Below are 25,556 nucleotides of genomic sequence, written 5' to 3' on the forward strand. Positions count from 1 at the left end.
AGAAGTGACAAGAAACTAGGAAACTAGCTGGGAAGGAAGCACCCAGAATCATAATTATCCCTCAAAGAAAGAAAAAACTATATAGAATACAACATTCTCTTTTAAAGATTAGGAAGTAGATTTCAAAATGTTCAGAGAAAGGTACAGTTCAAAATGAGAAGCAGTGCAAGAGATCAGAAGACTCTCCAAATGGAAATCATTTGTGGTAGTATTGTTAGAATGTGCATGAGGAAGACAGGTGAAGACAGCAAGCTGCTGCAAAGCTTTCTGGTGTTTTCGGATTTTAAAAGGGCATGAAGCAAAGATGAAAGCAGGGAAGGGAATGACCAAAGATGAGGAAAGAAGAAGAGCACTGACCTGAAATAAATTCAGAAAGTTATATGCCCAGAGGCCTCTGAAGTATATCCCAGAAAGCAAAAAGGTCTGTGGCTCAGGAATAAAACATAAAAGAAAGGGACCCGTCTATTACTTAGTATAGAGAAAAATCAGAACAATTTAATTGCCGTTTTTGCATCCAACTTTAGCATCTGGTGAAAAATGAGCTTTGCTGATTGCAACTAGAGTCTTAAATGGAGATAACTGGTGAGGACTTACTGGGCTTGTGTCTACCAAATCTGAATCTTAGACACCTAAAAAGCTATAGATAACAGAAGGTCCACACTTCGATGCCACTTTAGCAGGCAGAAAAAAGTAAACATCGTTTTTTTCAAGAGATGGAAAAAAAGAACAACTAAACATCAAAATACTTTACCTTTAAATGCAAGACTTTCATTTTATTTAACCAATTATAGTTGCTAATGAAAATGACTCAACCTATTGCAGGCGGAGCAGTTGGCCTGGGAACTGGCCTGGTGCATAGAGCAGCTGGAGCTGGGCCTGAAGATGCGGAAGCCCAGCGCTAGACAGAGTGAGGGGCCCTTTTGGAGACTTGGCTGGAGGTGACATTGACAGTGCTGCGGCTGCGTGTACCTGCAGGAGATTGATTCTTGTGGGGCAGGATCTTGTGGGGGAGATCACCAGACTAAAAAAAAAAGAAAGAAAGAAAATGACTCAGCAATCCCAATGAGTTGATTGAATTTGCAAAGTTATAGTATCCTTGTTCATTCTTTTCTCTCTCTTTCTTTCTTTTGGCCTCCAGGGTTATCGTTAGGACTCAGTGTCTGCACTACGGAGTCCACTGCTCCTGGAGGCCATTTTTTCCCATTTGTGTTGCCCTTGTTGTTTATTGCTGTTCTTATTATTGGTATTGTTGTTGTTATTGGATAGGACAGAGAGAAATCAAGAGAGGAGGAGAAGACAGAGACGGGGAGGGAAAGATAGACACCTGCAGACCTGCTTCACCGCCTGTAAAGAGACCGCCCTGCAGGTGGGGAGCCAAGGCCTCTAACAGGATCCTTATGACGGTCCGTGTGCTTCACGCCATGTGTGCTTAACCCGCTGCACCGCCACCCAGCCCCCGTTCATTTTGCTTTTTAATAGAGGTTACTGATATGATAGGTGTGAACATTACATTTACAAATTCTGATTTCACAAAGTCACATGACTTTCTCCAAGTTTTTCAAACCTAAAATTTGATGATTCTCCAAAAGTGCTTTTTTATTTTCTTTTGTGAGTTTATTCTTAGAGTACTTTTATTATTTCAGATATTGCAAAACCTGCAACTAGCTGCTAAGATTGCAAACTGATATCCAAAATAGTTGTAAAAGATGGAAATGTTAATAAAAGTGTGATAGTTAAGTAAATGTAATTTAAATATAAGTAATACTTATAACTACTTTTTAAAAACTATCTTAAAATTAATGCCATATTTTAATTTTTTAATATATAGAGTGAAAAGTGGAGTAAATTTTGGAATCACATTGCCTGCATTTTGTTTCATTTACTAAACTTTGAGCAAATTGCTTAAACTCTCTGCATTTTCTTTTCCTATATATAAAATGGGTATAATAGTTGTCTCAATGAGCTAGTATAAAATAAAACAATATGAAAGTGGGGCAGTAGCTTGGCTTTACATGCTTGAAGTTCCCGGTTCAATCCCCAGCACTCCCTATACTGGAGAGTGCTCTGGTTTCTTTCTCTCCTATTTCATGTGAAACTCTCTTTCTTGTGCAAACAATTAAATACATTAAAAAGAATCCACAAACAATATTCATAAAGCATAACTATATTAAAGGACTCAAAATAATTGCATTATGAAAAAAACTGAAGAAAATACAAATAAGTGGAAGGTATGTCATGATCATGGATTAGAAGAATTAATATTTTTGGGTGGGCAAAACAGCTCACTTGGGTAGTATGCTACTTAATTCCAGTCCAGCCCCCACCACATTTAAAGCAGCTTTGGTGCTGTGATCTCTCTCTCTCTCTCTGTGCCTCTCTGTCTCTATTTAAAAAAGGGGAAGGAAGAATAGGATAAGGTGCACCCAGTAGAGTACAGATGTTACAATGTACAAGGACCCAGGTTTAAACCCTCTCCACTCCTGTGCTTATCTGCAAGGGAAAGCTTTACAAGTGGTGAAAAAGTACTACAGGTATCTTTCTCTCTCCCTCTTCTTCTCCCCTCCCCTCTTAATTTCTCACTGTCTCTTGATAATAAATAAATAAATATTTTAAAGGGTCTACTTAAAAAAATATTGTTAATAATGTCTATATTACGCAAAGCAATCTGCTCAATACTAGCCCTATGAAATCCAATGGTAGTTTTCCCAGAAATGGTGCAAACAATCCAAATACTTTATGGAACTATAAAAGATTACAAACAGTAAAATAAATAAATAAAAATAAAAAATAAAGTATTTAGAAAGAAGAACAATGCCAGAGGCATCACATTCCCTGGTTTTTCAAATTACATTACAAAACTATATTAAACAAAACAGCATGATATAGCTATAAAAACAGAGGTAAGTCAGTGGAATAGAACAGAACACAACTCTCAAAAGAGATCACCCAAATAGAGTTAACTAATTTATTACAAAGAGGTCAAGAAATTTTGAAAACATAAGTGCTTAGAAGTAAAATATAGGTTGGAAACTCCTGAATATATGTCTTGATAATTTTTTCTTTAATTTGTAAAAAAAAAAAAAAAAGCAAAGACCAGAAATGCAAAAATAAAGAAGTGTAATTATATCAAACTAAAAAAACCTCTGCACACCAAAGGAAAATGTCAACTTGATGAAAAGATTACTTACTAAATTAAAAAGAAAATGCTTGCAAATCATATGCTTCATAGGGTGCTAACATCTGAGACATAGAAGTAACTCCTCTAACTCAATAGCAAAAAAAAATTCCAAAGAAGACATACAGATTATTCACAGTAACAAGAAAAGGATTTGGTTCAGTATCACTAAACATTGGGGAAAATGCACATCAAAACCTCATTGAAATATCATGCACACATATTATTTTATGGTTATTTTAAAAAGAAAAAAAAGACACGAAATAACAAGTATCAACAAGGATATGGAGAAAAAAGATCCCTTATGCACTGCTGATAGCAATGTAAATTTGTGCAGTTACTGTGGGTAAACAGCATGGATTTAGCTCAAAAAAAAAGAAAAAGAAAAGAAAACAGAATTACCATAGGATCTCACAACTTCACATTGGGGTATGAGTCCAAAGAAAATGAAAGCACCATGTTAAAGAGATCAGCTCAGTCAAGTTCAGAACAGCGTTATTTTCAATAGCCAAATAGGGGAACACTTTAAGTTGCTGGATGTATAAAAGGCGTTGTGTCAACACACACATGTAGACACACACACACACACAACAGAATATTATTTATCCAAAATAATTAAATTTGGACATTTTGACAAAATGAATGGATCTTAAGGTCACTATGATAGTGAAAGAGGTCAGCTTCCATTTATATATAGGATTAAAAAGAAAAAGTGTTGGGATTCGGGTGGTAGTGGAGCGGGTTAAGTGCACATGGCACAAAGCACAAGGACCAGTACATCCCGGTTCAAGCCCCGGCTCCCCACCTGCAAGGGAATTGCTTCACAGGTGGTGAAGCGGGTCTGCAGGTATCTATCTTTCTCTTCCCCTCGATATCTTCCCCTCCTCTCTCCATTTCTCTCTGCCCTATCCATCAACGATGACGTCAATAACAACAGTAATAACTATGACAATAAAATAACAAGGGCAACAAAAGGGATTAAATAAATAAATATTTTTTAAAAAGGTGTACGGACGCAGAGAAGAGATTGGTGACTAACGCAGGTGGGATACAGGTGATTGAAACTTGTGAATGGGGGTATAAACTTGCAATTATAAAATAATTGGTAACACATGGAAATGTAGTGTATAGCATAATGACTATAATTAATAACACTGTATTACATATTTGGAAGTTGCTAAGAAAGTAGACTTAAAAAGTTTTCATTATCAGAAAAAAAGACTTATAACAAATACGGTGGGGAACATTAAATTATTGTGTGATCATTCACAATATATACAAATACTGAGTCATGATATGCCTAGAGTTAATTTAATGCTATAGGTCAATTATATCCCAATAAAAATACAAAGTAATAAATTCTATGGTTGGTTCGTGGTGGTAATAATTTAGCAATAATTTCATTTGCCTCTGAGAACACCACTCAATAACTTTTTACATGAGAATGATCTTTATTTATTATTTTTCTCTGTATCTAAGATTTCACTGTGTCATGGCTCAGGGTCAGCATCTTTATGGTTCTTCTCTTGGGCTTCTCTCTCTTCATTGCCACAGGATGAATTACAACAGCTGCTCCAAACAGGAAGGAAACAGGAATATGCACTCATCATAACCCTCTCACCTATTATCTGGCAGAAAAATCATTCTCACACCACCCCTCCCCACAGCCTTTCCTTTAGGTCATTTTGTTGGACATATAGCCATTCCTGGTCATGGAGGAAGGTGAGAGTTGAGTAACTGCCAGTTGTAGCCACAACAGTGAGAAGAAAGGGGATTTGCAACAAGGGAAAAAGATAAACCAATGCTGCCACTTAATTCTTCCTTTTCATCATTGGTCAGATAAAGTATTTTCAAAGGCTCATTTCAGATGTCTAGCCTAAAATACAATGCTCTTACTCCACCTCTACACAAATGTTCATTGTCAGAGGTAAAAAAGCAAGCAAATACCACACTATCAGTGCAGTGTAGAAAACTACAAATATATCTGGAAAAATAATTGAGAAGCATTGAACCAGATGGTCTCTACTGATTGTTTCTGCCCTGATGACTCACTCTTTTGTTCCTTGGGTTTCACACTTTCTCAGAAATCCCCCTGATCTCATCTCTCTGTTTTCTTCCTCCTCCATTAGATGGATCAAATGTCTTTCAAAATATCACCTTCCTCTTCTAAGGGAGCAACAGGAGAAGGCTGATAGAAGTAGTACAACATAAAGGATTGAGTGTGAAAGTGTGTGTGTGTGTATAGAATGTAGACAAAAAAAAAAACAACAAAAAACTGGATTTACTTTTTAATTTCACTTTATTAACTTTTACATGCACAGCCCTAGCCACACTTCTCTCAATACCCAAGTTCCTTTCCTCACTCTCACATCTCCCATATAGCCCAATGCAATCCCTACTCCCTAACCCTCCCCTAAGAAAAAGGCAGGAGGTTAAAACCAGCTATGCCAAAATGAACAATAGACAGCTCTCCATCTGCTGAGAAAGTAAAAATCATAAGAACAGGAAGGTCCTTCTTTTTGGTAGGATATGGGGTAAGTCAGAGCAGAGTCCACTTCTGAAAGCTGCTTTTCAAAGGAAGTACTTGGTTCCTTTCCTCTCTTTGTGGAAACTACCTATAAAACTAGCCCATGCAGTCTTGTTCCAGAAATCTCTCTCTCTCTCTCTCTCTCTCTCTCTCTCTCTCTCTCTCTCTCTCACTCACTCACTCACTCACAAAGGTTGAGCATGTCTCACCTCAACTCAGTGTGAACGTGTATGGAGTTGCCTTGGGGAGGTCAGTGCTGATTACCCTTGAAAAAAAAGGGGGAAGTCCGGCGGCGGCGGTAGCACAGCAGGTTAAACGCACTTGGGGCAAAGCACAAGGACCAGTGTAAGAATCCCTTTCCGGAAAGTCTGTAGGGGAGCGGGTTAAGCACAAGTGGCTCAAAGCACAAGGACCAACAGAAGGATTCCAGTTCCAGTCCCCGGCTCCCCACCTGCAGGTCGCTTCTCTCTTCCCCTCCTCTCTCCATTTCTCTCTTCTCACTGCCCTACCTAACAATGACGATATCAATATCAACAATAACTACAACAATAAAAAACAAGGGTAAAAAAGGGGAAATGAATGAATGAATGAATGAATGAATGAATGAATGAATGAATGAATGAATAAATAAATAAATGTAGGGAGTCGGGCGGTAGCGCAGCGGGTTAAGCGCATGTGGCACGAAGCGCAACAACCAGCTTAAGGATCCCGGTTCCAGCCCCGCTCCCCACATGCAAGGGAGTTGCTTCACAAGCAGTGAAGCCGGTCTGCAGGTGTCTTTCTCTCCCTCTCTCTGTATTCCTTTAGGGGATAATTCCATTAAATTTAGAAAATTTGTTTGCATACAGATCTGCACAGAAACTTAACATTCTGCAGAAAGTCTTAAATGTTTGTAAAAAAAAACATGAATAAATGTAATAACAATAACTCCTTGCATCTGTGAGCTGCTTTTAGCTACTAAGTGCTTACATATGTGTTGTCTCCCAGCTATTAGAAAATTCTACTACTGGAGATTGCTACCAGCTTACTGCAGCATGAGTCTCTATTCCTTTTTTTTTTTTTACCAGAGCACTGCTCAGCTCTGGCTTATGGTGGTATGGGTGATTGAACCTGGGACTTGAGAGCCTCAGCCCTGAATGTCTCTTTGCATAACCATTATGCCAAACCCCCACCCCAGAGTCTCTATTCCTTATTGGGCTAGCTTGAAGAACTTTGTCACTGTTGTTTTGCTGGTTATGCCAATAAGCAACTGTTGTTCCTAGTTAATTCTCTTTGACCTGGTGGAAGGACATAGAATCCACTGATATACTATCATCTGAAAGAGAAGTACCTGCCTTAGAACCATTTTTATTTTCATGAACTCAAATGCACAGCTATCTGCCTTATCACAGAAAAGTTCATATTTCTAGGCATGAAGGCTAAAAAAAAAGCATATTTTTAAGCAAATATCTTAACAATCCTTATACATATGAACAATTAAGAACAACTGTTCTAGTGCTTTAGGAACTCAACTGAAAACAGTTAAAGTCTGCCCAGCTGGCTCCTGTGCAAATGACAAGTATATATAATGCAGGCACATAAAAGGGACTCAAATGTATAGACCAGTCATTGAGCTAGAAAGTCACAGACCAACTCTGCACTGGGATTAAGCCTATAATAAAGTGAGGTCCTCTCTCCCAGGTGGGGGGGAGAAAGAGAGAGAGAAAAGGTGAGCAAGCTCAATAGTCAAGACAAATATTATCTGAATAATAAGTTTAAAAATCAGGCTTGGTTATGCATAGGACCTTTTTTATGTCTGAGTCTCTGAAGTCCCAGGTTCAGTCCTCAGCACCACCATGAGCTAAAACTGAGCAGTGCTCTGGTGTCTGTCTCTCTCTCCTTAAAAATAAATAATGAGGGGAGTTGGGCGGTAGTGCAGCGGGTTAAGCGCATGTGGCACAAAGCACAAGGACCTGTGTAAGGATCCTAAGGATACCAGTTCCAGCCCAGGCTCCCGGCCTACAGGGGCGTCACTTCACAGGCAGTGAAGCAAGTCTGTAGGTGTCTGTCTTTCTCTCCCCCTCTCTGTCTTCTCCTCCTCTTTCCATTTCTTTCTGTCCTATCCAACAACAACATCAATAACAACTACAACAATAAACAAGGGCAACAAAAGGGAATAAATAAATAAAATTTTAAAAAATAATAATGAAATAAATATTTTAAAAATTAAAAAATCAAAACTGATGTAAACATTCATAGTGAATAAAGTATAAAATTTTTAAATAAAAGTGGTGTTAATAGTATCAAATTTTCCTTTTGCTTCCCGGTGTTATCAGATCCACTTGTTTAGTTTCTTATTGTATGTAAAGGTGGAGTCTGGAGACAGAGGACCACCAACCTATTGAACTCATGTTATGGTCCAAAATTAAACACTCAATTTCATTAGCTTTGACACTTGGTTGTTGTTGTTGTTTTTCCCTTCAAAAATAAAAGTTAGTGGTCTGGGAGGTGATGCAGTGATAAAGCTTTGGACTCTCAAGCATGAGGTCCTGAGTTTAATTCCCGGCAGCACATGTGCCAGAGAGATGTCTGGTTCTTTCTCTCTCCTCCTATCTTTCTCATTAATAAATAAATAAAAATCTTTAAAAAAATAAAAATAGAAGTTAGATTGAGTTCTCTCATCCTTAACTAAACAGAATTTTATTTCTGACAGAATTAACTTGTCTAAGACATATAGGCTCATAAGAAGTCTCACTTACTCTTCTGATGCTTATTTTAAGGGACTCTTGGCAGTAACTGCAATGGTCAAATAGCCCCCTCTGAGGAATGTCACTCTGCCTCAGATGCTGCTTTCTGATAGATACTTCTGGGTGTGTAAAATTTTAAATCCTTTATAAACATCAATGGCATAATTGGTGTAATTATAGGTATCTAAAAAGCTGAAAATGCCTATGTAACAGCTGCCAATAGTCAGTTTCAGGAAACATGCAGTCACTTGTGGAGAACCAGGCTTAGTATAAACACTCGGGTAATATTACTTCCAGATGGACCAACTTGAATCAGAGATGGAAAAAAAAAATAGAAAAAAGCACTCCGTCTTAAGGGACTTATGGATGCAGAATCAAAGACAGGGAAATAGCCTTGAAGGAGGGAAGAGTCTCCTATGATTGACAGGTGAGTGTGTGTAGATTGGGGAACTTTAGTGGGCCTCAGCCACTTGTGATGGGAAAACTAGAAGTAGATAATTCGAATAAATTTTTTTCAGGTTTACTTTAGAATTTTCCAATTGTTCAGATGGCCATGAATGGTAGCAAAACGGGGAAAATGCATGTCAGTCCTAGTTTGTAAACATCTGTCTTCTTATAAATGGGCATGCAGGAAATAAATGGCACTCATGTTGGATTTCTCTACTTCCTAAATATTTGGAGCGCTAGATTTCATCCATAAAATGCTTGTGGTTTATTGAAAAGTTATTGAAATTGACATAGTACTATGCACTTGAATCTTCAGCCTTTGAACACTGCTCTTAATCTTCCTCCACCCCTCCTCCTCATTTTTTTTTTTAATAGAACATGTGGGTTTGGGAAAGGAAGCTGAATTAATTGAGACATACTGAAATAACTCAAAGGTTATACACATAGGCCTGTGATTGACTATGTTAGGGTTAATTCTGTTCTGGATGACTTAGAGTAGAGGCATTATCTGGTTCGCAACACTGGGTATGCTTTTTAATATATGGTATATTCAATCTCTGTTTTTATATCTTTAAATATTAGTATAGTATCAAAATTAGGGCCACAAGAAAAAAAAATGGATTGGAAAGTGAAGAACATACCCAATCAATCCATGTGGGGGTGTGTGTTTGGAGGACTTACTGCTTGACATGTGACTGATAAAGTAACTGGGATATAAAGTTATGTTTGAAAAGGGAGTTTGGGGGCCTGGTTGTGGCACACCTGGCAGAGCAGAGAGTAGATGTTATAAAGTGCAAGGACTTGTTTTCAAGCCTCCGGTCCTTAGCTGAAGAAGGAAATCTCCACGAGTGGTGAAACAGTACTGCAGCCATCTCTTTTCCTGTCTATCTCCACCTTCCCTCTCAGTTTCTTTCTCTCTATCCAAATAAAATGAATGAATAAAAATAAAATATTAAAACAATTTAAAAGTGAAGACAAGAAGCAATAATTGGGTATGAGGAAAAAGTAAAGATGCTTAGACAAATTGAGAATACCTTACCTGGTGACTATTAATATTTGCATGACCTTGATGCTACATTGGGCAGCTAATTTACTTGCTAACTAGAGCCATGAATCTTGAATATTTCTCCCAGAACTCTCATGAAATTTCTAGTCCCCATATAGTTGTGGATTTCTTTGTAATAAAGTCCAATGATTTCAGGTTATTTGAGTGAGTCTCTTGTTCCTTGCATTCACATAGACTAATAAGAGCAAAGCTAATAACACACTACTGGGAGTCAGGCTGGTGAGTTCTAACAGAAGACAAAAAAGATCAGAGAGAGTTGATCTTTGTTCTCCTGCACATTTTGCTCCTGTTAAAAATCCCCATACTTAATCACCATGCGAAGAACAAGGCTATTCTATAATTGTTTTGCTTTTTAAATTATGTATGTTATCAGAGGCTTGGGATAGAAAACTCAACTCAAAATGATTTGTAGATGTCCCTACTTATTTACTAAAATAATCAATTTACCCTCTCTGGGAGATAAAATGTTTGTTTCAAAGTTTGGTTTAAATTTTAATCTTCGTTTACTTACACCTATCACTGATGTTTTTTCTCCACACACACTTTACAGCTACTCAGCTTCAAGGTGGGAAACAATCCTAGGCCTCTGTCTATAACACTCAGTCTTAGCAATTCACTTCTAAGAGCTACTCAAAAAAAAACAAACAAATAACTCTAAAAATACATTTTTATTACAACAAAAGTTGGAGATCTCTTTAAAGAGTGTTTCTTTAATTCACTTGATCAAAAGATATTTGTTCAAAAACCATCTTTTAATATCTTAAAGTATTAATATTTTAAAATATTTTATTTATTATCGAATAGAGACAGAAATTGAGAGGGGAGGGGGAAGTAAAGAGGAGACAAAGAGACACCTGCAGCCCTGCTTTACCACTCATGAAGCTTTCTCCCTTCAGGTGGGGATCAGGGACTTGAACCTGGGTCTTTGAGCACTGTACTGTGCACTCAACCCGGTGCGCCACCACCTGGCCCCAAGGTATTAATATTTTGGAACAGTCATTGGATGACACTATTTGGTATTCATTTTTAACATCATATTTTCCTACATGTCTGACCCCTTCCAAATTCTTCTTCTTCTTTTTAATTCCCTCTCTATCTTTTGGATTTATTGGGTACCCATTCAATAATTAAATTAAAACTTAACAAATTTCCAAGTGTAACACTTAGCACAAAGGTTTTCAAAGAAAGGCTTCTAAATCTACTTCTGTTTGGGGGAAGGAACAAAGTGCAATGTGTTTTTGAGACTACAGCCCTCAACTTCCCAGGAACTTCAAATAAATTATTCAAAGTCTCAGGGGATTGGCAAACAAGAGAGATAAAAGCTCACAATTGGGAGTGTGGGAAAGGGGAGGGAGAAAGCTGAGGCCAAGGCTGAAGGTCAGGAGTTCCAGAAGAGACTATTTTCGCAAGTTTTAGGTGTTAGAGTTGGGGGATGTCAGGACAAGCTTGTAAGAAAGTGGCAATTAACCACACACACACACACACACACAGAGAGAGAGAGAGAGAGAGAGAGAGCTAATTGATCATAAAACTGGGCCTGACTGCATAGCTCTTATAAAAGCAGTTACATGCACCATACACTTTAGCCAATCATCACACTGGGCATTCACTACCCAGAGACCCTACTAAGGATAATAGTGTTTTCATTTGCCTCCTGCTTTCAGCTGCACATTTTATCAGGAAATAACATACTCATTAAGTGTTTAAGAACTAGTCCAAGAAATTATGTATTTGGGAAAATAATCTAGTCTATAGGCCAAGTGATGATACTTCATTTGTTTCTTTTCCTATGTCTTACGGTTAAACAAACAGAAAACCTCAAATGGCATAATATTTGAGTGTCTTATGTGTCATGCAAGGCAAGTTTATATACTGGTGCAAAAATGAATTACATTTTTGCCTTAAACAAACAAAAAAAAATCACAGAATAAAGAGAGGCCATACATGAAGCTTCCTGCTTTGATTTGACTTAGGATAAGTCTGTTTGGCAGTAGCCTGAATTGACAATATCAGAAATAAATAAAATGGGATAAAATTGTTATCACCTGTATCCCCAGATATACGCACATGGAGGTACACTGTTAACTGAGGCACAGACCAAATGCAGGAGTCTGGTCAAACAACCCCCAGGGAAATAACGTTTGGTGATGGTGAGGCACTTTTTTTTTCTTCTTCTTCTTTTTAACATTGAGAAGGAAAACAACACATGCAGGAAACCATAAAACCCTTAAAGTTAACTGTAGCCAACGGCCAACCTCATTAGGATATAATGGGTAGGTTGTAGCCCTCTCAATAAAGGTTAAGTTTGCACCCATGAATAATTTCCAGTTTTCTCACTTGCTGGAATTTCTACCTTTAAAACCACAAAACAGAAGTTCCACTCACTGTATTTATACTATTTCTATTCTCTTTCTCAGCTACTTTTTCCAAACTTAGTCTCTAAATTCATCTTTTTTCTTACAAGTATTTTTTACTTATGTACTTTAAACTGAACAGAATGTTTGAGAGACGCACTAATCTAGAGGATTGTCAATTTTACCAGACTAAAGAAAGACCTTGGTTAACTTTGTTTCTCTTTTACTTAAGTGGAAAGACATCTATTTATGGAAATCAGAATTAGGGCTTAAGAGATGGAATTCCAATGCCCTTTCTTTCACCTTTGAACTCATGACCTCAGACTAGTTATTGAACCAGTCTTGAATCAATTTTTCAAAGTAACGAAAGGGTGTAATACCCCTCCCCGTTGGGAAGACATGTTCAAATACTGTGGGGTCAATGATTCTCAAACTTAAGTATGCACTGGAAACATATAGGGGGGCCTTATTAGGGACCTCTGGCCTTAACAGGAATTTTCAGGTAATTCTGATGTGGAAGGTTCATGTACAGGACTGGGAGACAATGAAGCAGGGAACTTAGTTTTAAGGATTTAAATGTCTTTTGTGTTGCTTGCACTGTGCCAAGTTTGTATATATACTACCTTTTAAATAGGGGCTGGGGCTGGGGAGATAACATATTGGTTAAACAAAAAGACTTTAATGGCAGAGGCTCTGAGGTCCCAGGTTCAACCCTCCCCCACCCCAAGCACCTAAGTCAAAGCTTAGTGCTTTGGTATTTATCTGTCTATCTATCTATCTATCTATCTATCTATCTACCTACCTCCCCTGCCCTCTCTCCTCTTTCATTAAAAAAAAAAAAAAAAAAAAAATCCGGTGGGGTAAAAAACTAGCTTATAATGAGTCCATATAAAAAGCCAGGCATTTTGCCAGATATTCTACACATGTAACTTCATACCATTCCCACAACAGCCTAGTATGCTAGCGAACATTCTATTAAAGAATTTGGAACTCTTGAGGCTTAAAGGGTGCAAAGTCATTTGACCATGGTACTTAAGTTAGCTGGTCTGAGTCAGCATTCTAACCTTGGTTTTCACTAAGTGCAGAGCACCCACAGCTGCAATAAAATGGGCAAAGTAATATGCAAAAGTATTTTGGATTTTCTTTTCTTTCTCTCTCTCTTTCTTTCTTTCTTTTACATATAGAGAATGAGAGGCATGAGGAAGGACACCTTAGCACCACTCCACTGCTGATGATCCCATGTGGTGGCCCAGGTGCCAACCTGACTCACATGGCAGTCGGTGCTCTAGGGTGTGAGCTGTCTCACTGCCTGCTCTCTCCCCTACCGCCCATGTTGGAAACCCTGGGGGGGGGGGTGATCTATTTCTCCACCCTAGTCTCCCTTTTGGAAACATTATTATTATTGGAAAGAGACAAGAGAGAAGTTGAGAGGGGTAGGAGATTAAGAGGGAGAGACAGAAGGATATCTACAGCTCTACTTCACCACTCCTGAAGCTTTCCCCCTGAAAGTGGGGACCAGGGGCTTGAACCTGTGTCCTTGAGCAATGTATGCTTAACCAGGGATGCTATTGCCTGGCTCCTGTTTTTTTTTTTTTTTTTTAAACCAGAGCACTGCACAACTACACAGTTCTGGCTTATGGTGATGCAGGGATTCAACTTGTGATTTCAGAGCCTCAGGCATGCAAGTCTTTTGCATAACCATTAAGCTACCACCAATTTTGGAAACTCTAAAGGGGGGGTCACTGAAGTAATGTAAAATCAGCAAATAATAACTAAACATTTAGGGAGGCATGTGGTTGAGTGCACACATGCAGATTGGGGGTTCGAACCCCATTCCAGCTCCCTACCTACAGGGGGAGCCATGAAGCAAGTCTGTAGGTGTCTCTCTCTTTTCCTAAATCCCCCTCAATTTCTGTCAAATAAAAAAAGAGAGAGAGAGAGAGAAATGGCTGCCAGGTGCAGCCACTCCCCATCAATAATCTTGGTGGCAATAAAAAAAAAAAGTAAAAAGAAAAGAAAAAATAATTAAACATTTGGGGGATGCAAAGTAAGCTAGCTCCTGTTCTCACAGAATTCCAATCTAATGGCAAAGATCAATTTAGCTATACTGGAGGCTGACTAAAATAATTTTGTGCAGCACCTTGCAATGGTGACATCTGAACTTTGTGTGTTATCCTGGCAAGGGAAAATAAGGCATATTTTTAGCAGTACGAAACATGACATATAGGCCTAGAGATTTTGTTTTGTCGCCAGAGTTATTGAGTGCTTGTATGACTCCTCTGCTACTTGGTGGAATTTTGAGACAGAGGGCAACAAAAAGAAGGAAGCTGGAAGGGGGAGGGGAGATAGAGAGACCTAGAGAGGAGAGACACTGTTCTACCACTCATGAAGCTTCCCTTTGCAAGTGGTAGTAGGGGCATCCTGATTTTTGTGGATGGTAAGGGAAGCTTCTCCCTGTCCACCAGATTATTCATAATAACTATACCCCTATACCTCTCTACACTAAGTTGCAAGGGACAGAATGAAAGTTTAGAAGTATCTCTGGAGATAACTATCCAGAATGAAGTAGGGAAAAATATTAGTAAATATGGTAAGGGCAATCATACAGGCCTCAAGACAGAAGCCTGGGGAAGAGGGGGAGAGGGGAGGAGATGCAGAAAAACACAAGAAAAAAAAAGCACACTGAACTTTCAGTTTGGAAATTACAAATGGATCAAGATGGATTCCTACTGCTGGCAGAATCCTTAGTTTTCTTGGCTGTATAGATCTTTCCAAGTACATCCTTGTGCTGCTGAGTTTGTGATTAAACATCCTTAGCTCTAGCATTTCCCAAAACATATCTTCTAATTGGTGGGCATACTATAAACACAGGAAATGTCTGGTTAATATTGTTGACCACAGTTCCTAATCCTTTACTTTCTCACTTTCCTCAGAATCCCTTAATGTATGCAACTTCCCATCTCACCCTCCCAGCCACAATATTAGCATACATTCAAGAAGTTCTTTGAGGCACTTTAAGACCCACCATCATCAGCTTACATGTTCTTTATTTCTTCTTGCCACTAACATTGAATACCATTCAACTAGAAACTGACAAAACTTGCTTCAGCAAGCATTACTGATTCACATGTTGATGGGGAACAGGGCCAGGGGTAGGTGACTTAGGGCTTGATATTTTAAAAGAAAACCCAAAATGTATTCTTTCTTATTAATCAGCATTACTTGGAAGAAGTCATATTAAATTGTTCTGTCCTTGAGTTTATTATGCACTTAAGTGTCCTTGTAAATGAAAATGTATTCAGAGGAAAGTATAAAACTGTTACTTACATTTACTCTCTCACCTCCTAGGAAGGACAAATACATCCAAGTTTTATTTTTAAAGCAATGTTATCAAACTTCTAGAAGAAAATATTTGGAGTATATGCCCTTACTTGGAAAGTCAAGGGAAACTAAGCAGAACTATTTTGAGAGCTAGAGAGGAACTCAACAAAAGATATTTTAAGATTTTATCATGTAGATTTCATTTAAGTCAGGTTTTTGTTATTTGGGATTTGAAAATTCAAGTCATACCAGCTTCACGTTAATGAGCAAAAATCAAAGTTAAGCACTCTGCAGACTTCTTGAAGAGACTTAGGATATGTTGCTTTAAGGACTAACAGAACACAAATGCAACTAAAACTTAGTATGTTGGAGGACTTATAAAGAAAACGTTGAGAAGCTAGTAGCTATAAAGACAAAATTACACTGAGGCACAGTAAATATATTATTCAAGGAAAATTATTGTGTTTTATTAAACTAAACAATCATTTGTTTTGAACTACAGGCTCCTAAAATCTCTTCCAGTTGCACAATCCAGGATGGATACTCCTTATCTATAAGCAATCTTGATGGTTACACGTTTATTTCCAAACACTTTAGTTTATGTTAACCCCTCCTCTGTAGTGGTGAAATACTGTAAGGCTTACAAAGACATTTTAAATTAACCAACAATTGGAAACAAAGGTATTTTATTAGCTAATGGAAATTGTTAACCCTCACAAGCAGGATATAGTACTACTTTGCAAATTGCAGGTTCTAAACCAAATACTAATGAACCTGGGAAATTCAAAGGAGACTGGGAAAGTGGCTCAGAGGTAGAGCACCTGGCCAGACGTAAGCCCAAGGGATATTTCTCGTTGCGTAAGGTCTTAATAATACTGCTGTACCTGATGCTTATAAAGGCAGAGATCTCCACTGAGGGTATGTGATTTAGATTGAGAGGAAAAGAGCTTTTCTCTTTTGTCCTTGGAAGGCCCAACTCCTCCAAGATACCCCTATTGTTGCATTTCACTTAGATCAATACACATGATGGGCATGGCACAAAATGGATAATAAAGCACCACAGGTCATTTCTGTTTTTAAAAAAGTATACAACTTTGATGTTCCATAATTGATGACAGCTTTCTCCTTGCTTCAGAATTAGTAGTTAAAAAAATATTGGTTCTTCACCTACAGAAAACAATTTATGCTGCTACCACATGGTAACCATGGACAATTCAAGGAAAAAGCAGCTTTAGAAATGTGTATGTGTGGTGTGTTGGGGAGGGAATGTCAGCCAGTTCCATCTGTAAAGAATTGGGTGCTTATTGCCCCTCCCCCTTTCTAAAATTTCAAGACAAAGAATATCTATTTTAATGTGGTGAATGCAGAAAATTCCTAGAAAGCATGTAGAATTGACACAAATTCAGTTGATGTCAAAATCTGAGTGTCAGGGCCTGCCAAATTTGGCTGGGGGAACTTTGTATTTTTCAGTAAGATGGCATTTAACAGGCAGGCTCCTTCTCTGTGAACATGTACTGGTTTTAAAGGTCTACAGAGAGTACTTTCTACAGGATGTAGAAAGGCTTGGGCATAATAATGACAAAAGTCAAGATATAGGGTTCAGTTCCAGCTGATTTTATTTCCTTCTCAAAAAAAGTTATTTACAGAAGGTATATATCAACAATCTGACAGGCAGTGAACTTGACATGATTAGCTGGCATGATTTTTTCTTTTTCTTTTTATAATCCCCCAAACATTGTTTTTGTGGTCTTGAATTTTAAGACAAATATTCTACACGGCATATTGCACAGGATGGATGGCAAAAAAAAAAAAAAAGTTTAAAAACAAAAACCCTTAACGGAACTGCCTTAAAAAAGGCAGACGTCCTAGTGCCTGTCATGTTATATTAAACATACATACACACAATCTTTTTGCTTATTATAATACAGACTTAAATGTACAAAGATGTTTTCCACTTTTTATCAATCTTTAAACACAACAGCTATAAACCTGAACACATATGCTATCATCATGCCATAAGACTAAAACAATTATATTTAGCGACAAGTAGAAAGGATTAAATAGTCAAATACAAGAATGAAAAACGCAGTACATAGTGTCGCGAACTCAAATCGGCATTTAGATAGATCCAGTGGTTTAAACGGCACGTTTTTGCTTATAAAAAAAGTGCAAAAAAGATGTGGTTTACAAGTTAAAGCTACAGAATCCCCCCCTTTTTTTTATTTGTTGTAAGTACACCAGTTTTAAAGCCTCTCGACAAGACAGTATTTTGTTTTTAAAAACGTGTTTTTCTTAAAAGCATACAGTGTTTGGCTAATTCTCCTCCCCATTTTAAAAGACTAGGGTTGAAGGATGGGCACTGGTGGCAGATTAAGGGATACTGTCACTTTAAGAAGCCTGCAGATTGAAGTGTAAACATGGAGAAATTAGGGGCTGATTTTTTTTAAACTGTGAGATATTAACCAGCCGCCCTATTATAAAATCAGGAAATCCAAACAGCGATTTACACCGATTAACACCCCCTTTATATATTTTTTACAAAAATACACTGAGAAAATAATCAAACGTTTTCATCTCTCTTGTCTTTTGTTTTTAAAAGTGTCAAAAGTCTACATTTAAATATAAAAAATTAAAAGTTAAAACTCTAGCCCTTCAGTGAAGGAGACGTAAAATGGCGTGGGTAACAACTACTACCAAAAATAAAAGAAAAAGAAAAAAAAATAAGGAAGGTAGAAATAAAGGAAATACAAAGAAAGTAAAGGGGAAAAAAAAGGACAAAATGAAAACAAAACGTTTGGCCTGTATAAATACGTCCACATATAAAATGGCATCTGATTACATTTACAAGGAAGAAAAAAAAAAAAAAACGAGGATGGAGCATCGGTGAGGGGAAAAAAAAAGTCTTCTCACTTACACCTAGAAGGAATAAACACATACACACTGAGAAAAAATTTGGTCCTGAATTGTTTTTTTTTAAGTCCAGCACAGATTTGAGTTGCGTTTGAATCCTTTAAAGAGTTAAGAATGAAAAAAAGCTGGTGATAATTTTGTTGTAGGAATCAAACATAGCGCCATCTATCTGCTTTTTATATTATCCTACACTATTTTAAAAACTGCTCAACAGTCTTATACAGAAATCTTTAAAAGATAGACAGGATAACATGCTATATTAACCCCACCAGTGAAATAATCCAACACCATCACGATTCCGATTAAGAGAAGAAAAAAAAACTTTTCCCCCAAACCACTCGCCCTCCATTGCCCCGGTACCACACCAGTCTCCTCATTCCTCCACGCCTGCGGGGCTGTGAAGTCTCACCTCACAGATTTCATATGCAGAAGGCAGAGGCCCAGGAGTCGCCGCCACCTTCTCCCGAACGTGCAAATCCATTTTAGTTTCATGAATAGCCCCCCCCCCCGCCCCCTTCCAGTTTGTGTCCTTCTCTTCCCCTCGTCCAACCCCCTCGCCCTTGTTGGCGTGGCTTCCAACTAGGTTCTCGGGTCATTTCTTAACGGCCAGGCAAACTCTGCATCAACTCCTCTGGCTGCAGGGACAAGGGAGTGAAGGAGAGGGAGGAAAAACAAAAGCAAAAACAAAACAACACACACATTAAAAAAAAAAAAAAGGGAGGGGGTTCGCCAGCGTGGAGTCTTTTCAGTCTTGGTGCCCTCTCTCCAAACATCTGCCGTCGGCCAATTTCATGGCCCAGCAGCCTGCTGTCTTCTTTAGGGAAAAAAAAGAAAAAGAAACAGAAAAAGGAGGGGGGAGGGGAAGGTGCAGAAAACAAACCCCTTAGGGTCATATTGGACTTTTTTTTCCTTTTGTTTTTCTTCCTTCCTTTTCCTCCTCCTTAGGCTAAGAAACAAAAATAAAACAAAAACACCAAGTGGGGGGTGGGGACCAGGAGAGAGGACGAGATTCCTTCTTCAGTCTCTTAAGAAAACTACCAACTGGTCTTCTTGCTGGGGGTGCAGACAAGTCCGGAAGCTCTTTGCAACGGGGAAGGGGGTGTCTCTTCAAGCAAGGGGGAGGAAATTCGAAGTAGCTCTTTTGCCATCAACAACAACAACATCAATAACAACAATAAAAGGTCGCCCCTGTCTATCTCCAAGTCCCTCCGGCCCGGGGAGGGGTGGGGGATGGGAGCACCAACACCCGCTCCCACCCATCGCCCCCCCCCCAACCCAATGCTGTAGCTCTTTTTTTTTTTTTTTTTCCAACTATCAGGGACGCGGCCGAAGCCGGCCCGGCTCTTTTAAAATTTTTTTTCCTTTCTCTTTGTTTTCTTCCTTTTTTTCTCTTTCCATTCTTGCTCGATTCACTTATATTTCCTTCTACTCCTTTTTATTATTTTTTTTCTTTTCTTTCTTCTTTTTTTTCCCTTTCCTCTTTTCCACTCTGGGCCCCCCTCGGCCCTCTTCTCTCTCCCGGCCCGCGCGCCTTTCAGTAGGTGAAGACCAGGTTGGAGATGCTGGACTCGAGCCAGTCTCCCGAGATCATCTCGCTCACCTCCGGCGTGCAGTAGTCCGGAAACTCGAAGTGGGAGCCGGAGCCGGGTTCGAAGTTAAAATCCAGGTCCCGGTCCAGCGCCGACGACGAGCTGAAACTGCCCAGGGACATGCTCTCAAAGTTTGAGCTGGGGTGCAGGTCCAGCAGGTCGTCTTCGAACTCGTCGTCGGAGGACGAGGAGCCTGAGGATGAGGCGGAGGACGACGACGAGTGGGAAGAGGCCGAGGAGGACGCGTGCGACGGCGCGCTGGACGGGGCGGGCGAGGCGGCGCGCAGACCCGCGTAGCTGCGGTGGTCTGCGGGCGAGCGGCCGGCGGCGGGGGACGAGGCGGCGCTGCTGCGGCCGCTCAGGCTCGGCCCGTCGGGGGAGCAGCCGGCACCCCCTTCCTCGTACAAGCCCAGGGGGTCGCTGGGGTCGGCGCCGGCTCCCACGCCGCCCACGGGGGGCGAAGAGGCCGAGCCCAAGCCGCCGAACAGGTACACGCGCTTCACCTTCTTCTCGGCCGGGTGTTTGCCGCCGGCGCCGGCGGCGAGGTTGGCGGAGGCCGCGGCGGCCGAGGAGGCCGAGGAGGAGCTGGGAGTCCGCGCCTTGTACAGCGAGTGGTGATCGGCGGCCGAGGCGGCGCCCAGGGGCAGCAGGGCGGCGGCTCCGCTTTGCTCGGCCGCGAAGGTGGCGGCGGCTGCCGCTGCAGCTTTCCCGCCGCCGCTCGCCAGGAGGAGTTTGGCGTGCGGTTTGCTGACCCCGCCGCCCGCGCCGCCAGCCACTTTGGAGCCGCAGCTCTTTTTCTGCGCGGGTTTGGAGTTGGCGCCGCCGCCGCCGCTCGCGCTGCCGCCTCCTCCCCCCGCGTGGCTGCTGCTGCTGCTGCTCCCGCCGCCGCCCCCGTGGCCGCCCCCGCCACTGCCACCGACCTTGTCTCCCTTCTCCCCGGGCTTGGAGGTAGCGGCCCCCGAGGAGCTGGAGCTGGCGTTGCCGGACTTGACCTTCTTCCTGGGTCGGTACTTGTAGTCGGGGTAGTCAGCCATGTGCTTGAGGCGCAGCCGCTCCGCCTCCCGAATGAAAGGGATCTTGTCGCTGTCCTTGAGCAGCTTCCAGCGTTTGCCCAGCCGCTTAGAGATCTCGGCGTTGTGCATGTCGGGCGACTGCTCCATGATCTTGCGCCGCTCGATCTGCGACCACACCATGAAGGCGTTCATGGGTCGCTTGATGTGCCCACTCGGAGTCTTGCACCAGCTCGGGTCATCAGCCTTGCCGCCCGTAGAGGCTGTGGACCCCGGCGTGGGGGAGGAGGCGATGCCCAGCTCCAGGCCGGCGCCCGAGTCCGAGCTCTCGCCGGCCAGCAGCGCTTCCGTGTTCTCCGCGTTGTTGGTTTGCTGCACCATGGCCCCGGCTCGCCGGGCGCCCACGCGCGCTCACACCCTCGCGGTGGCCGCGGCGCGATCGCCGGGCCCTCCCGGCTCTCTGGGGCCGAGCACGCTCGGAGCCGGGGTGGACGCGCGCGGTGGCGTAGGGCACTTCTCCGGGCAGAGGTGGGTGGTGAAGAGAGAAAGTCTCCCCAAGATGCGGGGAAGGAGTACTGCGCTTCTTGCAGAGGAGTTATAGTTCCCAGGCTGGGGAGGCTCTCTCTCTTTGGCTCGCTCTCACCGCGCTGCAGTTTGCTCTGTCTCTCAGCTCTCAATCTGGAAACCGTGCTAAAGTAGAAAGGAGTTTCTTGAATGCTGGTTGCTGGAGATTCCAGTGCAAGTTTCTCGCCGCCTCCCAAGCAAGTCTTTTTTTTTTTTTTTTTCCTCCTTCCCCTGAAGCAGTTGATTCCAGTTCACGAGCACTCTTGGGAGCTCAGGAAAGCGACATTGTCTCTATCACTTAGTCCCTTCCCTACAGTGCAAACCAAAGAAGACTCTGGCTCCAGGACTCTCAGTGGGTGAAATCAACACTAAGGAGTTGGTGCAATTATTTTGTTGCAAGGTAGGAAGCCAAAAAGCCTTCATGCAACAGACTGGCATGAATAAATGTATGTTCCCCCCTCCCTTCTTGCAGAAGGGAGTTGGTAATGGCAGAGTTCCTCCAATGCAGACCCTTAAAAGAGCGTGCAAGAGAACTCAGACCCGGGAGCGGAACAGGCCTCTTGCTTCCTTCACTGACTGTTTCTCAGGCTGCAGCTTAGAGCAGACCCCAATTCGCCTCGCGCCTCTTTATCCTTTCACAGTCTTGGCCGCCGCGGCCAATCAGCCGCTGTAACCAACGCTTCCTCGTGCCAAGCCCCTCCCCCGGAGTTCCCATTGGCTTGGAACCCGATGCAATAATAATCTCCGCGTGCAATGAGAAGCTCCAAATCTGACCTCATTCCAATTTACAGAGCAAACTTTTTAAAAGGGCTAGAAGTACAGCTGAGATTTCTGCTGCCTCTTTTTTCCCCTTTGCGCTCTCTCTGTGTGCGTCCGCGCGCGTACGATCCTGTGTGTGTGTGTGTGTGTGTGTGTGTGTGTGTGTGCGCGCGCGCGCGCGCGCGCGCGCGCATTCCCGCGCCGAATATGTGAAGAGGATGTTAATGCATGAAATTATTAAAGGGAGAGACGGAAATGTATTCTAACCATTATGTTGGATAACAAGGAGTTTGGAAGCGGGGAGAGGACGAAATACTGTAAATGGAAGCTTTCTGCTTAAAAGCCAAGTGATTATTTTTATTAGTACTTTTCAGTATTGGAATAAAGAATCAGTTTCCAGTGCAAAATCTGTTCCTCAACTCCTTCATAAAAAAAAGAGTGTAAAGGGGGAGGAGAGAAAAGCCACAACAATAAATCAATAGATATTGAAAGCCATTAAAAAAGTGGTACTTAGACACCTGTCATCGCAATTATTTTAACAACTCTAGGTAAAGCGCAGATGTTGATGTATTGTGTAAATCCCTCCAGAGCAATTTTTGTGCTGTTTGTAGAAGGCAGAGAAGAGGAATTTTTGCAAATGCTTGCTCTCTTAACCAAACAGAGGTCAGCTATGGTTATTTAATGATTTAAGCTCTACCACAATCCTGGATTGACAAAAAAAGAGGAGCTTTTCATTGGAGTGAGTATGTAGTGCTCCATAATGAACTCGATGGAAGAATTTTCACATTATTTTCATAGGGTAGTGATGATGTATTAAAAAGTGTAATCAATTTTTACTTTGAAAATGTTTCTCGTTTTCAATATTAAAGATTACTGCATTCCTCACTCTCTTCACACCCTCCTTTTTTAAATATACATTTTCTTCTGTTTATTCTTGTTAGGTACTTGTTACTTGATTCAAATGGAATTGAATTGATTCCATTTGAATCAAGTAACAAAGACCAGGGTAAAGGAAAATTATAGAAGGAGGTGGTGGCTGATAGCAGAAGAGAGTTTAACCTAGAAATTGGGGCCTAACAATTTATTCCATGGAGAATGGAGCCTGTGGATTTAAATTGGAATTGGTTGACAATCCTCAGTGCGGGATGTGATAATCTGGGGTGTGATAAAGCCTCAGTATCCCTCATCTGTCATATGGGAAAATAAGGAATTACTTTATATAGGTTTGTTGTGATGGTACAATGAGTTTGATAAACAGTAAACCCTCAACAAGTGCTAGTAGTTGATAGTTCTTGATAGTTCAAATGGCAGAGACAGTTTTAAAAAATCAAAACAACTGTTTAAGAGGCAGAACTTGAACAGGTCTGCTGGTATGCAAAATAATCACAGACTGTGAATGTGAACTACACAAGAAATAATATGGGGCAACTCAGTCACGCACATGAGTTTTTAATTTTTTTTTTTTTGTCATGTCAGGGACCAGCATTTCTGGCCAGCTTTTTTCAAATAGAAAGGGAGAGACATAGAGGGAGAGAAACTATAACACCTAAGTGGTGGTGGGGGCATAGGCTGGAACCTAGGTTGGGTACTTGGGAAAGCAAGTGCAAGTGCATCTTACAGGTCCTGTCCCAGTGATTTAAGAGAAAGGAACTTTCTGATGAGTGTTGTGAAAAATATGGCAAAGAAAGGGTGTCTAGGTATTCAGATTACATGTTAATTTGGCTACAAAAATTATCTCTATTTCAAGGTGTGAAAGTTAGAACTAGTACCTAACACCATAATAGTTAGACTCTTTTTCTAGTTAGACCCTCCCTAACACCATAATAGTTAGACTCTTTTTCTACAGAGCAGTGATAGGTGTTTAAGCAGGGCCAACCCTACATAATTAAATCAGTGTTTGAGTCAGATCAAACTAGTGCTAGGCAGCAAATTTCAACTTATCTTGTCAAACTCTTAAAGTATGTAGACTGGCAAGAGGCCCAGGTTGTTAGAGTTTGAATATTACTGGATAGAATACTCTTTGGAGACATCTAATTGTATCTTTTAAGGATAAACCACAAATAAGAAGGTATTTCTGGGAAAAAGTAAAAAATTTCTGATAATTAGCTACCCAAATTTATGTACCTTTTTATTTAGAAGGGGAAACAGTCTTATAAACAAACAAGCAAACCCAGAGGTACCATTTTCATATTAGGCAAAGTTATGCATGTTACATATTTCATTTTCTTTTATATGCACACTTTCCTATCCGTGTTAGCAAATAGATTTACTCTAAGAGGTATGTATACTAGTTATAAAATCAGTATTTTCACTGGAATAAAAAGGAATACTATATTTTGAGGTTTGTGCCAGCTAATAATTTGAAGGTGATGTAGCTGGTCTGTGATAAATTCAATCAAGGTGCATATGAATAGAATTGATTATATTTCTAAAGCCATTTCTGCTTCCATTACTGAATATGAAGGGAGAGAGTTAGAAATTAATTAAAACAGTTACAGTAATTTTGCTTATGTTTAACGCAGATTTTGAAAACTGTGTACTAGAAATGTAGCCACTGACTTATTTGTATTGTTAGGTGTTCTTTCTTCATTTCTCCCCCCCCCCCTTTTTTTTTTTGGTTAATCAGAGCATTGCTCAACTTTGGCTTATGTAGGTGCCAGGTATTGGACCTGAGTGTCTGTGTCTCTCTTTGTCTTTTTTGCAGTGGAGCTAGTGCCTTGTACATGCACAGTTTTACAGCTTCCAGACTGCCATTGCAGTGATATGGAAAGACAGATAGGGACGGTGAGACACCACAGCACTACAGCTTTCTTCAGTGCCTTAGAGAAGGTATTAGGATTTGTTTGTTATGCATTTTTTTCACTCTAGATGGGGTTGAAGGGGCCAGAAGAGAAGGAAGGAAAAACACTACACTCTGGTCCACAGTTCCTTAAGCCTTTCCATGCAAGTGCTCCTATGTGGTAGCTGGGGGTTTGAATCCAGGTCTTCACTCATGGTAAAGAGTGTGCTTTTCAGATGAGCCATCTCCTGTTTTTTGTTTGTTTGTTTGTTTTTCTTTTATATGATGTAATCTACTGCTCCCAGTGGTCATTTTTTTCTTTTATTTTT

The 25,556-nt window shown here is 40.7% G+C and overlaps 1 protein-coding gene across 1 annotated transcript; it reads right to left on the minus strand.

Moving 5' to 3' along the window:
* Positions 1-746: 746 nt before the first annotated feature.
* SOX4 (SRY-box transcription factor 4) lies at positions 747-22,271 on the minus strand. Its single transcript, XM_007525152.3, has 2 exons — positions 18,936-22,271; positions 747-1,021 (listed from the first exon to the last, which is right to left on the minus strand). The coding sequence occupies exon 1, from the start codon at positions 21,504-21,506 to the stop codon at positions 20,061-20,063; it is 1,446 nt and encodes a 481-aa protein (XP_007525214.1). The 5' UTR covers positions 21,507-22,271; the 3' UTR covers positions 747-1,021; positions 18,936-20,060.
* Between the last annotated feature and the right edge of the window lie 3,285 nt (positions 22,272-25,556).

Source organism: Erinaceus europaeus, chromosome 4 (assembly GCF_950295315.1).
Source record: "Erinaceus europaeus chromosome 4, mEriEur2.1, whole genome shotgun sequence".
Lineage (NCBI taxonomy): Eukaryota > Metazoa > Chordata > Mammalia > Eulipotyphla > Erinaceidae > Erinaceus > Erinaceus europaeus.

Coding starts and splice junctions, on each gene's coding strand:
- SOX4 (XM_007525152.3), bottom strand. CDS start 21,506: ATGGTGCAGCAAACCAACAACGCGGAGAACACGGAAGCGCTGCTGGCC.